We start from the raw sequence: 15182 nt of genomic DNA on the forward strand, positions 1-15182 counted from the left end.
TTTTTGATAATACAAAAAAGTAATCCTTGAAAATCAGAATACATAACAGAAAAGAGCACAATAACTTAAGTATTAAACATCTGTATGAAATAACTATTGCTGAATTTGACAAAAATGTCCACATCGAACATGCGGTTATTTAAAAAAAAAAAAAAAAAAAACACCACACGATTCTGTAGAACCAATGTTATGTCACCACCAGGAAAGCACCAAGCAAGGCACCATTGGAAAGACAACATACTTGGAAAGTCTCTATAAATAAAGTAAATGCTAATCTGGTCGAAAAATTGGTGTCTTTGGTAAAAATTCTATGAGGATGACCTGCAGAAAGAGAAAAAAAGGTTTAAGATTGACATAGACTTTTATCTTAACAAAACTTCAAATATGGTCTATTATTTCAAATTTCTGAAAATCCATTCACATTTCCTAACTACAATTTTGCATTACTGAAATAGACTTTTATCTGATAAGTTAGCTCTATCACTGAGAATTTTTCTTATTTCTGAATTTTTAACAAGTAGGCAAAATACTTCAGCTCTATACTATGAAGAGAAAGAGAGGTAAGTAAGTCAAATAATCAAAGTTTGGGAAGGTGGGTAGAGGTATAGATAGCATCTCTAACACACAAAAGGAGCTTGAATGAATGAATGAGGAAAGGGAGCTGACATTTACCAAGAACTAACCTCATGCCAGTGTTTCATTCTGCATAGAAACCATTTAATCCCAACAATTTTTCTATGAGGTATTCCCATTTTATAGATGAGGAAACTAATGATCCTAGAAGTTTCACAGCATGGACTATGAAGACAAAATTTGAAAAGAACTGTCTTAACTCCAAAGCCTTGTCCTTTCTACTGTATATGTTACATGGTTGCAGATGACCCAATGTTTATTTCTTCAAGATTCTTCCTTTCTATCTAAACTAACCCAATTCTATGGGTCTTCTCTAGGTTATAGAGTTGCTCTCATCCTACTGTACCAAAAAAAAAAAAACAACTCACTGCCATTGAGTTGGTTCCGACTCATAGCTACCCCTCCTTGGGTTTCTGAGGCAGTATCTCTATGGAAGTAGATTGCCCAGTCTTCCTTCTGAGGACTCCCTTATGTAATTTCTAGATAAAGGATATTTATAGTTCCTCTTAATAACTATTTTTAAAGTCTTTTCCCTCTCAGTTTAGCAAAATTAAACATTAAATTGTGTTCCAAAGGGCCTTTTAAGAGGAAACTACAGGAAAACCAACAAAAACAAAATACAGCAACACTGAAACAAAGAAGCTGACCAGGGCTAATTCTGATTCCAAACTTGAGCTGTCTTAACTCACAATCAACTCTTTCCCTTGCTCCAACTCTGTATAGTATAGATGCTACACAAAAATTATTTTATTTTAACAGCTTTCAAGTTTGGTGAACTCCTCATTCTTTTTCAGAACCCAAGTATGGATATGACCTCCAGGTTTGAGTATTCTACCATTTGCCCACAGAGCCAGGCACCTTCATTTTCAACTCTTTAGTTCTCCTGGCTTTTGATCTGCCTTGATAAAGAAGGTACTTGTATACCTGGATGAAAAACAGCCCTCTCCTAGTTTAGCTTCTCCACAGAAAACTTTAGGTGGTGCCACTTAGCCACTTTCCTGACCTGTTATTTGCCTACAAAATATTTATTGACTTTCTTGTTAAAGTACCTTCTTCCATCTAGCTTCACTTGAGCTAGATTCTCTTGTTTCTCAGTTTCCTCATGTATAAAATAAAGGGAATGGACTAGATAACAAGATGATTTGCAGTTATAAATTTTGAAAATTAAATAGTTAAACTAGAATCAACTTCAATAAATACTTCTGTGTTGAAAACATGTCCTCAGTTAAGTAGCCTTTACAATTTGAGTCCTTCACTGAATGGGTATAGGCATTACATTTTTAGACTATACAACATAATGCAAAAGAGGCAGTTTTTGACTATATTTGAATTATTGCTTTCCAAAGAACATAGCCCATATGCACTTTTCCTTCAGAAACTACATACAGAAATTAGCCACTTACCTAACTTCTTCTAGTCATATATCTCTCTACCATTAACAAAGAAGAAAAACTTGGCATTAAGTGGGTTTTTCTAGATTTTATTCAATTTTCAAAACATAATTAAGAAGTCTGACTCCTGTACTAAAAAATAAATTATCAAAAAGTTATAGAAAAGTTGAGTTCGAAAGAGGGGCATGTGTAAAAAGGGCTAAATTCATTAGATAAGCAGGTACTCTCTTCTTAGTACATCTTTTGCAATTTTAATTTTTTGAATTATTTTAAAGGGCGTTTTCAAAAATATGTTCTTCCCCCTTTAAACCATCACAAATATACAAAATAGGGAAAAAATCTAAAAAGCACATATTTTAAAGCAATTTTTAAATAATCTGTCCTTACTACTCTCATGGTTATCTTTTATGAGGCTGTGAAAAATATATAATGGCTTTAGTGGAAGTGTTCATCTAAAACTTCATGGTAAATTACATACAAAGCACATAGCTGACAATGTTTTGGAAAATTACTGAATTGTTTTTTGTTAATAAAAGAAATGTCACAAAAATAATGAATAAATTAATGTATTTTAAGAATGAATGGCATGTATCGTGTTTTTATACAAATGAGCATTTTACATTTGTTTGCCAATTGTGCCCTCCCCGCTAGGTATTTCATAAGTGCATTAAGCTAATTTTTTTTAAACAAGTAAAAAAATTAGCATAGTGTGCTTACAAAATTACCTAGGAGGGGGAAGGGCACAGTTGGCAAACAAACGATAACACAAAAAGAAAAAGTATATAGCTGCATCTGGAGATAATTAAAGTCATGCTTCCTTTTCCAAGGTAAATTTAGAAATACACACACATGCACACACAAAAAATGAGGTAAAGCCTCAGATTAGTGTTTGAGTTTATAAACATAGCAAATATTTTACGATAAAATGCTTTAAATCTATATATCATCTATCCCTCCCCCAAAATACATACGTAAGCTCTCTTACTATCCATAATGGAAGTACAAAATTAGAATTTTCATAGGTCAATCCCAAAGCAACATACTCCAATGTGCATTTTTTTCATGAATATGAAGTATCATATGTCTTTATCATCATAAATTAACATGCTTGATATAATAGAAAATGATTGAAAAATCTGCATTATTCAGTTTACTGAATAGATCTATTCTGTGAAAAAAGAGGCATTTTTAAGACGGTCTTTTATGTTTAAGAATGGAAATGAGATTTGACTATATGATAATGAAAGAAAGGGGAAATGCTAAAAGAAAAACAATTTTACAATAATTTCTAACATTGTTTTAATATACACACACACACACATATACATTATCAATGATGCCTAAATTGTTTCAAAGAATAGACAAAACCTGTTAGAAAAGTTATGCCAGGTACTTAACTAAGGCTAGGACTTAATTTTCAACAATTAACCCTTTCTTAGATCTTTTTCTTTTACTGTAATAACATTTCCATGTTCGAGATAAAACAACCCAAACTCAAAAGAGAGTAAATTTTTAAAAATCATAATTTTCTACAGTATCCTAATTTTTAAAAGGACAAAAATTATTCCAGTATAACAAGGAGTCAGTTGAGTAAATACAATCCCATACTGAATAGTTCCAAATTTCATTGTATATACATGCCAAATTGAATGTTTTAAAGAATAAACACAATAATCAGCATCTCATCTTCTATTTACTTTTAAGATAACTTTTACAAAACAATATTCTAATAAGACTTTGAAAGATTCTTTAAAGACTACTGAAGTGTGGGCAGTTAAAATCTATAAAGGCTAAAGGTTTCTTAAGCTCCAACAGTTTGGCTGAAAGGTTTTCTTCCATACTTGGAGACTTGATTAGCATTATATAAAAAAGCCATATCTGACTTGCTGCGTAACCAAAGTTGTGGTTATTCTTTATACAGCATCTAAAATTTCACACTCCATCAACACATGTTCAGGCTATTTTATCTTGGCAATTAATTTATTATTTTTCAGAACACAGTAAAGCCTTGTTTTCAAGTCATTCATAACTTTATAAATCAGTCTTGCACATGAAACCATGCATCTGTGAACCGTAGAAAATCCTTGCACTCAGGAGATTAAGCGCCTGACACCTTTGCTGATTAATAATCATGGAAAGAATAAGATCAGAAGCAAAATAAATGATCATTTAATAGAGAAACTCACAAAACAGCCCTTTAACTTACATATTCCATCATGTTATTCGTTTCACATTTCCTTTTGCTCAGTCTCCAGTGCAAGCACAGCTAGACAAGTAGGACAGTAAAAAAAGAAAAATGAGTTCTATTTTATTGCAGCACAGAGACTAACCCATTTGTCCACCTTTCATATTTTTAGTTCAACAAAAGCATCTGTTTCCATACTGTGCAATTCAGACCCCAACAGTACGAAGCTGCTCCCTGTGGTACTCACCTTGTGGTATAATCTATTGTTTTCCCATTCTAATAACTTCTCAATCGATCTTCGTGTCTAGAAGATAAATGAGAAAAAAGTTTACTCTTGACTGGTTTTAGAAAAACTTTGTTTTGCAGCTGCTTTTTGTGTGAAAAGGGGAGAGGTATAAGACAGTGACTAAGTAAAGGATGGTCTGCAACACAATCAATGTTCTAACACCGAACAGTAACCTGAACAGAAACAGGACTCATTTTTAAAAAGATATGGTTTTCCTTTTTTACCATGTGTACCATTTTTTAATTGTCTCAAATGTACTAGCCCCTGATATAAAACTATACCAAAAAAAAAAAAACTACAAAGCTGTTATCTACCAATCAATATAAATTTATATGCCCACTTCTTTCAAAAATAATTTTGCAATACTTGACTAGTAATTTATACATAACAAAGATTACTTAAATATTACTTAAAAAAATACAAATGGCTTTTAGGTAAATTTTAAAAATAATTATAAGTTAATGAATAAAAAACCTAATTTATAACTAATTTTAACATTACACTTAAAAATAATATCCATATTTAAAAGCTGGGTTTTTATTCCACAGAAGGATTTTTCAGACAGAGCCAAAACGTGATCTCTGAGAATAACTCAAACTCTTTATACAATACTGTTGTTTCAGGAAACAACTGAAAAGTTAACCATTTAGGATCATTTGACTGTTGCAATACATACCATGCAGCATGAAATGTTTCTTGCTTATAGCATGAATAAAGCAGAGGACAATTCATGGTGCCAGGTGTTAGGATGGGTCTGACACAGCTGCAGGTGCATAAAGGACAGTGTTGCCACAAGGATCACTGCATCTTAGTGCAGCTGCAGCTTCCTTGCAAGGGAGGGGGAAAAAGCATCTAGTGCTATTAATGCAACACAATTGTAAACAAATATTAATAATTAGATATGAAAATATGCATGTCATGTAAGGATGACCTAGGTGAAAGTACAAATTGTTAAGCTCAAGGTGGTTTTGAATAGTTTACTATTACATAATAAAACATTCATATTTATTTAGAGTATCTACTGTCTAATCTAGTTAACACACTACCTTTCCATGTTAAACATGCTAAAGACATAGCACAGTCACACAGGTGCTCGTGATAATTAATAATTACCTATGCATTACCATTTCTGCCTCTCATTTCCCAAATTTATGTCATAAAAATCAGAAAACCAACTAACTTTCTGGGTAACAATTCATCAATGATTAATTTATTACATTACTTTTTTTCTGAACAGTCATTTTGGCAAGAATTTTGAGAGGGAAAAAAAAGTGCCCTTGTTAACAATGATCAGCAGACCTCACTTGTTTCTTTGTAAAGATAGCCTTTTAGAGGCAGTTCTCCTTTTAAATGAAAATAGGGCAGCAGTTATGGTCACACTTTTTGTTAATTTAGTTGCCAGTCAGCCCCAAATCAAAAGAAAATAAGGCTGCAGAGTGTAATTAACATTCAGTTCAGTCGTTTTGTCCCTTGTCTAGCCCCCAAGCTTTGTTAAAATTGCCATCTGAATGCTGAAGGCTGTAGGGAAATCGATTTGATTCTAATCGCACCATGAAAAGAACATGATCTAACTGCTTTCAGCCCTCCGTAAATCTGTACTAGGTCTTTAGCACAATGCAACTTCCAATTTAAAAAGCACTGAATGTCTCGTCAATGACTTTGTGAAGAAAAAAGAACAAGGAGCAGACATAAAAATTCCAATAGTTGTTTAAGCATTAAAGTTCATTTGCATCACAGCGAACCTGAAAAGGGCTGACCTCTCAAACCGCCTCTCAGGTCTATGAAGTTGTAGCCTTGACAAGCTCACATTGACAGAGCTCATTGACTCTGAAAGGCTACTCTATCAATGGTGAAAAATGGCAATAGGTTCTACTCTGAGCAGGCATCTGCCTGCCCACCCGCTGCTAAACCAATGGCAAACCCGATTCAAAACCTGAATCTACCTTGTAATCTTCCTTTCTAGGACCTTTTAATAATAGATTAAGATTACTATACAATTTGAGGGTTTTACTTTTACTGATGATTTAAAAAAAGAGGAGCAGGGAAAGTGATGAAAGAACTATGGTGGGGAGAAGCCACTTTCCAAGTCTGTTGTTTTATAAGAATGTATAAAAACAGTACCCAAAAGTGTAACATTACGTTCTGCAAACATTTATAACTCAAAAGAAGAGTGAAGTTACCACCATAATCATTTCATCACAAATTTAAATTCACATATATTATAATAAGAATGGGTCTCATTATAATATAAACAATCAATTTAGAAACTTTAAAATATTTACTTTAAATAAATGAACTTATCAACTTTGATTAAAAGATAATTACAAAGTATGAACTGTAAATTCTAAAACATTTATGTAGGAATTCTGAACTTATTATTTGCCTCTAATTAAGAGTTTAATGATAGGGCTTGGTATAATAACTGCATTTTGCAATATTTTAGAATTCTAAACAAGACAAACTATGGGCTGCCAAATTCTAAATAAACATCTAAATATAAAATATTTCTGCACACTTCACAGCCTGTAGTAAAAGCTGTGAAGTAGACAGCACCATCTAATCTTGCTACAAGACTTCTTTCCTGCTTGACAGGTGAAAAAAATAAAAAAAGCACTTGCACGTGCAGCTTAATTAATCACTGCACTTGACATCTCAATGATTTACAGTGAGGAGCAGGTGAGAACATACAAAACCAGAAAGGAACCCTTGATTTGAGTGGAACATTTCTAGCACACTAAGGTGACAAGTATATAGATTCTAGCAGTCATTAAAAAAAAAAAAGAAAGAAAGAAAAGAAACTGTGCCACAAATTATTTGTTAGTAACAACAAAAGCTCAAATTAAATGGAGGGGGAAAAAAAAAAGCTTTACCTACTGAGAATGTTTAATACTCTGCAATTATTTTTAGTTAATAAAATCAAAATATATTTCAAGATTAAATACAATACCAATTCAGCAGACACTGAAAAAGTATATACACTTCAGCATTTATTACAGCTATTTAAAAGCCTTTACACGTGAAAAGAAAGCACATAATAACTGTAGTCATCTAAAAATACAAATTAAAATTTGATGTCCATAGGAGTGTCAGATAGCTATTTCCAATGAAATTTAAGATTCAACACTGCTGCACTCTATCACTACTGCTGGACAAGCAACCTCACCAGATAAAAATCTGTCCTTGATTTTTAAAGGTTTTTATCTACCCTCAAATCTTCCAAAACTGTGAAAGCAAATTAGAAAAAAGTATGTATAGGATCTGTCAACATGAAATACCAATATAACATCATCTTTCAGTATTCCAGGCCAGTGAATTTCTAAAAATAAGTCATCTTAATTTTCTTAAAAGAATTTAGTGCTTGTGAAAAGCACCAGATTGATAGTCATGGGAACTAAAATCTTCTATTTAACTGAAAGAACAGGGGAAAGGGCAGTGCAGACTTTAGTCCAAGCTTCCCTACAGTGGGCCTTAATCCTTTTCAGCACTTGCACCCTGGGGGTGAGAGGACAGGTTAGTGGGTTTTTTTACCAATGAATCCTCAGTCTTCTGCTTAAGATAATCAACAAGAAATCTAATTTTATCATGGATTCTTATCCTTAATTAAAAGGACCAAGACCACCAACCCACACCATGCAAGCAAAACAACTCTTCTGTAATAATGAGGTTAGAATTTGCTTTTCCATATTTTCCATATTTGATTCCATTATTTGGTGACAAAATGTAATGTAGCCACAAAACATTCATTCAATTTTAATTCAATGATATTTCACACACACACACAAACACATAATTATTGTTACATTAAAAATAGTAATAATAAAATGTAATGAATTCAATTTATACTGATTTACCCCATCTCTACCAACTTGGGGATTTTTTTATTACAAGTCAAAATTATGATTCTTCAGGTTGTTCATTTTTTTTCTGACTACAGAATCACTATATGCTTGTTATAAGATTATAAAATGCAAAGAATACAAAAATAAAAAAGAATTCCCCATAATCTTACCAACTAAAGACAACCACTGTAACCATTTTATTTTTTCTATGGATACTATTGTATACATCGGTAATAATGCTGACAAATAATTATTAACCACTTCCTTTGAGCTACTAAGCTAAGAGCTTTACAAACACTATTTTATTTTATACTTACAACAGGTAGGAGGTAGGTGATTATTGCCATTTTTACAGGTATGTAAATAGAAGTTTATACCACACCTAGTGGTGCAGTGGTTAAAGCCCTCAGCTGCTACCCAAAAGGTTAGCAGAATAAAACCACAGTGGCTCCTTGGGAGAAATATGTGGCAATCTGCTTCCATAAAGGATTTATGGCCTCAGACACCCTATGGGGCAGCTCTACTCCGAGTCAGAATCGACTAGACAGCAGTGGGTTTGGTTTGGGTTAACCAAGGTTTAAAGAGGTTAGGAAACATACCTAAAAAGTCACAAGGTCATAGAGATAAGTGATAGAGCTGAACTCAGCATTCTTGATCACTATACTATACCACCATCATTTTATATAGGTATATAGAGAGAGACAATGCTATTATAGTCTACCTCTTTGCTCTTAAGTAATTTCCTGTGTCTTAAAAGAATTTATAATTTTTAATGGCTATTTAATACAATAGCATGTAGATATAACATAATTTACTTAATCACTCCTCTACTGGATCAGATTATTTTTCGAACAGCATTCAGGACAGTGTAATTCATTCAATACAAAAAAATAAAAGCTAAATATGCAGGTTTACTTATGTACTTCTACATTTAAATTAAAATATATAATTCAACTTACTCTTTTACTGAGGCAAATAACTGGCCACATACTGCAACCTAATGTGCAGCAGCAACAAAGGCAGCCACAAAGTAGCCAGCGTACATTAACAGGAAGGTTCTTCTTAAGACAACTGTTAACTCTGTTGATACTGGCTTTAAATTCTTCAGGAGCTACCTAAAGAAAAATTTTAAGAAATGAAGACACTGCAATATTAATGTCAACATATATGTCTCATAAATATTATTTTTTTTTCTAATTTGTTAGGAATAGACTATCTTTAAAGCATATAAATAAAATAGTACCTAAATAATTGACAGACACTCACTTTTCCAGTTAATGAAGAAGGGAATTCTGATTCAAATTTGTTGCTTAGTCCAAATCTATTAAAAAATAAATAAATAAAAAGAATGTTATTACATGTCATTGCTGCAGCAAAAACAAAAATTAGTTCCTTTATTAAATTAATCAAAAGGTAAATAACTGGCATGTAGCTTCATATACATTTAGTAACAATGGAAGTTTAAGACATAAAAACATTGCAGTCAGCATTTATGAAATGTTACAAGCATTTATTTTGGTAGTTGAATGTTAACTTTTATATAATAATAACAAGCTGAATATTAATTAAAAACAAGTAGAACCCTGGTGGTGCAATAGTTAAAGCATGCAGCTGCTAACTGAAATGTAAGGTTGGCAGTTCAAACCCACAAGCCGCTCCACTAGAAAAAGATGGGGCAATCTGTTTCTGTAAAGATTTATAGCCTTAGAAACCCTAAGGGGCAGTTTTACTCTGAATCTGAATCCACTCCACTGCAGTGGCTCTGGTTTTTTTGGTTTGTTTGTTTGTTTATATAAACAAGAGAATAGATGGCTCATTGACATATTCTGTTTCATTTGAGCTATCACTTAAACCTTAAAAACTAACTTTAGAGTACTTTAATATATGGGATAGCAATATTTTTCCAGCTTTCAAAGCTACTGATGGAGATTAAACAAGGCTGTGAATTTTAGCAGGTGTCTTTCATGTACACAAGCAGTAAGTAGGAAAATGAAAAGTGTAGGGGGGAAAGTGGGGAAGTAGAAGAGGAAGAAGAGATGAAATTTAAAAAGAAAGTGCAAATTGAAAAAGGGCTGCCAACAAATGCCGTAGGTACCATTCAATACTTATTTGTCAGTTCATTAGATGACATGAAAGAAAATGTAGACATCTGCTAGATTTACACAGGTTTCTTTGACCTAAAAGATCTTTCCTTGAAGTAAAGTTAAAGTACTGTATGGCTCTGTTGTCATCGTCAGGTGTCGTCGAGTCAGCTCCAACTCACAGCAACCCTACACACAACAGAACAAAACACTACCCAGTCCTGCACCAGCTTCACAATCCTTGCTATACCTGAGTCCTTTGTTGCAGCCATTGTGTCAGTCCATCTCATTGAGGGCCTTCTACTTTTTTGTTAACCCTCCACTTCATCAAGAATGACATCCTTCTCCACAGAATGGTCCCTTCTGGCAACGTGACCCAAGTAAGTGAGACGAAGTCTGGCCATTCTAGCTTCCAAGGAGCATTCTGGCTGCACTGCTTCCAGGACAGATTTGTTAGTTCTTCTGGCAGTCCATGGTACTTTCAGTAGTCTTCCCCAACACAATTCAAAAGCATCAACTCTTCTTTGTTCTTCCTTATTCATTGTACAGCTTTCCCATGCATATGAGGCCACTGAAAACACCATGCAACTTAAGTCTTCAAAGAGACATCTTTGTTCTTCAGCACTTTAATAAAGTCTTTTGCAGCAGATCTATCTGCCCAGTGAAATACATCATCTGATTTCTTGACTTCTGCTTCCATTGCTGTTGACTGTGGAACCAAGTAATATGAAATCTTTGCCAACTTAGATCTTTTCTCCATTTATCATGATGCTGCTTATAGGATTTCTGTTTTCTTTATGTTGAGGTGTATGGCTTTAAAATTGATAAAAGACTTAAACTATTTTCAAAGAATGGCAAATATGACAAGATTAAAAACCTATTAAACATAATAAGCAACTTCACTCTTACCTATTAGGCAACTACTAGTACTTGGAGAAAAGAGAATTGATTCAAACCACAAATATTGAGCACTTTCTATGTGCCACTTCACAAGGTCCTACAATAGGAGGCTTTATAGCCTTTAATAAAAGGGCGGGGAAGAAAAATCATATACAAGATCAATTTCACTTTTATGCAATTTTAAAGTTCAGGTGATAAACCTGGTAAGGCTTCGCAGAGGGACTATAGCTTTACATCTAAATCCTAAATGGAATCTTGATATAGGCTTGTAAAATTCCTATCTCATCTGTCTACCTCCACTTCTCCTTATTCCTACAGTCTATAGCCATAATTCAAAGTGGAAACCACTCTAATCTATTACCCTGCACACTCATCCTCATTCAATTCAGCATTTCCCTTTCCTTATCTTTCCCCTTACAAAATCCTTTCAATGCTCTTCTCTGGAACGCTTAATGTGCTACCAAGGTACCTCTTTTAAAAAAACAACAATTAAAAAAAAAAAAAAAACCCTCTATTTCTTCACTTTAACTAAAAATTCTGTTAAAATAATACTCTTTCCTTAGAAATACTCAAATAGCTCATTCCCCAGGCTCCATCTTCCCTATATTCTCTTTCCGAGTCCTCATCAGATCATATTATATTTGTAAGTTTAATTTCCTACCCAGCTAAATAATGAGTCATTTATGGGTAAGCAGAGTGTCTTAATCATCTTTATACTCTAAATGCCTGGCCCACTGCTTGATAAATAATACCAAAACCAAGCCAAACTCACTGCCATCAAGTCGATTCCAACTCATAGCAACCCCCACAGGGTTTCCAAGGCTTTAAATCTTTATGGAAGCAGACAGTCTCATCTTTTTTCCACGGAGGGCAAGTGGGTTCAAACCACTGACCAGTTTGGTTAGCAGCCAATGTCTTAGTGACTACATCACCAGAGCTCCTTGATAAATAATAATGCTCAATAAATATTTGCTGAATAAATATTCAATTTCTGAAACAGATGAAACATCTATATTCCACTAACTCCTCACTGCAAAATTCCAGCCTATAGCTCTACAATCCCTCTTCCTCTGAGGCTCATGCTTTCTGATTATATATATTGCCTTGCTCCAAACACCAATCACTGTCATTTTCAGCCTTCCAGGTATTGGGGTTCCCCAAGACCACCCTCAGGCTCAATGATACACTAGGAGGACTCACAGGACTCGGCATATAGTTTACTCACTACCAACATTTAGTACAGACAAAGGATCAAAAGAAAAATCAGCAAAGTGAAGTCACATAGGGAGAAGTCCAGAGGAAATGAGGTGCAAGCTTCCAAGAGTCTTGTCCCAGTAGTCACACAGGATGTACTTAATTTCTCTAGCAGCAAAGCTTTGACAATGTGCATAAAATGGTGCCTACTTGGGTAGCTCATTAGAGACTCAGTGGCCAAGGATTTTATTGAAGACTAGTCATGTAGAAGCACTCTTTGCCTGCTGTTGTCGTTGTTAGGTGTCATGGAGTCATCTTCGACACATAGCGACCATATGCACAGCAGAGTGGAACACTGCCTGGTCCTGTGCCAGCCTCATAATCCTTGCTATACCTGAGCCCACCACTGCAGCCAATGTGTCAATGAATCTCATTGAGGGCCTTCCCCTTCTTTGTTCACCTCCACTTTACCAAGCATGATATCCTTCTTCAGGGAATGGTTCCTCCTAAAAACATGACAAAAGGAGGTGAGACGAAGTCTGGCCATTTTTGCTTCCAAGGAGCATTCCGTTTGCCCTTCTTCCAGGACAGATCTGTTAGTCCTTTTAGCAGACTATGATAACTCTTAGCACTCTTCTCCGACACCACAACTCAAAAGCATCAACTCTTCTTCGGTCTTCCTTATTCACTGTCCAGCTCTCACATTCATAAGAGGTGACTGAAAATACCATTACTTGGGTTAGGCACACCTTAGTCTTCAAGGAGACATCTTTGCTCTTCATCACTTGAAAGAGGTCTTTTGAAGCAGATTTGCCAAATGCAATGTCATCTGATGTCTTAACTGCTTCTTCCACTGATGTTGATCATAGAACCAAGTAATATGAAGTCCTTGACAACTGCAATCTTTTCTCCATCATGAAGCTGTTTACTGGACCAGTTGTGAGGATTTTTTTTTCTTTATATTGAGGTGTAACCCATACTAAAAACTGTAGTCTTTAATCTTCATCAGAAAGTACTTCAAGTCATCCTCACTTTCAGCAAGTAAAGTTGTGTCATCTGCATATCACAGATTGTTAATGAGTCTTCCTACAATCCTGATGCCATGTTCGTCTTCATGTATCCCAGCTTTTTGGATTATTTGCTCAGCATACAGATTGAGTAAGTATGGGGAAAGGATATAACCCAGATACACTCCCTTCCTGATTTTAAACCATGCAGTATCTCCTTGTTCTTTTCAAACGACAGCCTCCTGATCTATGTACAGGTTCCTCATAAGCACAATTAAGTGTTCTGGAATTCCCATTCTTTTCAATGTTATCCATAATTTCTTATGAGTCACACAATCGAATGCTTTTGCATAGTCAATAAAACATAAGTAAACATCTTTCTGGTATTCTCTGCTTTCAGCTAAGATCCATCTGACATCAGCAATGATATGCCTCATTCTACGTCCTCTTCTGAATCCAGCTTGCATTTCTAGATGCTCTGTCAATGTACTGCTGCAACCATTCTTGAATTATCTTCAGTAAGATTTTACTTGCATGTGGTATTAATGATACTGTGCAATAATTTCCACATTCTATAGGACAATGCACAGAACATCAAAAGAAGATGGAAGGAATACACAGAGTCACTGTACCAAAAAAACTGATCCCTTTTCATCCATTTTAGGAGGTGGCATATGATCAAGAACCAATTGTACAGAAGGAAAAAGTTGAGTGTGCACTGGAAGAACTGATGAAGAACAAGTCTCCAGGAATTGACGGAATACCCATTGACATGTTTTAACAAACGGATGCTGCACTGGAGGTACTCACTCGGCCATGTCAAGAATTTTGGAAGACAGCTTCCAAACTGACTGGAAGAGATCCATATTTGTACTCATTCCAAAGAAAGGTGATCCCACAGAATGTGGAAATTATCAAACAATATCACTTTTTGCCTAGCATGTACTAAAATTCTAGACTTCCAGAAAGAAAGCAGGTGTTCAGCATAAACCACATTCTACGAACAGTGCAGGCACAAAGAGCCAGTCTTAGCAGTTCTAGGAATGTTGGGGAACCTTTTCAAAATTCAAATTCCCAGATACTAGCCAAGGCTAAATGTTGCAAGAAACCCTTTCTAATCTCAGGTCTACTGTGGCTGTGGCATCTGAGGATGCCAGCCACTTCAGTTTTCCTCTCCAACATTACTCTCCTTTTCATCCCAATTAGTTCAATACTCAGCACCAGAGCTTAATTGGTTAAAACCAAAAACCAAACCCATTGCCACTGAGTTGATGCCTACTCAAAAGAGATCCCCCACTGGGTTTCCATAAATCTTTATGGAAGTACATTACCTCATCTTCCTCCCGCGGAGTAGCTGGTGGGTTTGAACCACTGGCCTTCTGGTTAGAAGCCAAATGCCTTACCCACTATGCCACCAGAGATTCTTACTTAACTAGTTAGGTGACCTCATTTATTATGAGCAAATTCACCTTCACTAATTCAGCACCCCACTTACTGTGATATACTATAGCTATTGTCATTACTTGGTACCATTACTACCTCTGAAATTTTGAGCAATAAAATTCTTCTCTTACCACTACCATCACACTCCTCGGAAGGAAGATGGGGCAATCTACTTCCGTAGTGATACTGCCTCGGAAACCCAAGGAGGGGTCGCTATGAGTCG

General features: G+C 34.9%; 1 protein-coding gene across 1 annotated transcript in view; it reads right to left on the reverse strand.

Moving 5' to 3' along the window:
- Nucleotides 1–270: 270 nt before the first annotated feature.
- The window catches only part of CHIC2 (cysteine rich hydrophobic domain 2), a 58945-nt gene continuing 44033 nt past the window's right edge, over nucleotides 271–15182 (reverse strand). The window contains exons 2-6 of the mRNA XM_007946204.2: nucleotides 9601–9655; nucleotides 9294–9449; nucleotides 4457–4513; nucleotides 4231–4290; nucleotides 271–321 (exon numbers count right to left, since the gene is read on the reverse strand). Of these exons, the coding sequence (XP_007944395.1) occupies nucleotides 271–321; nucleotides 4231–4290; nucleotides 4457–4513; nucleotides 9294–9449; nucleotides 9601–9655 (379 nt within the window). The remainder of the gene's footprint in view (nucleotides 322–4230; nucleotides 4291–4456; nucleotides 4514–9293; nucleotides 9450–9600; nucleotides 9656–15182) is intronic.

This window comes from Orycteropus afer, unplaced genomic scaffold, assembly GCF_000298275.1.
Source record: "Orycteropus afer afer isolate SDZICR_OR568_19922 unplaced genomic scaffold, OryAfe1.0 scaffold00153, whole genome shotgun sequence".
Classification (NCBI taxonomy): domain Eukaryota; kingdom Metazoa; phylum Chordata; class Mammalia; order Tubulidentata; family Orycteropodidae; genus Orycteropus; species Orycteropus afer.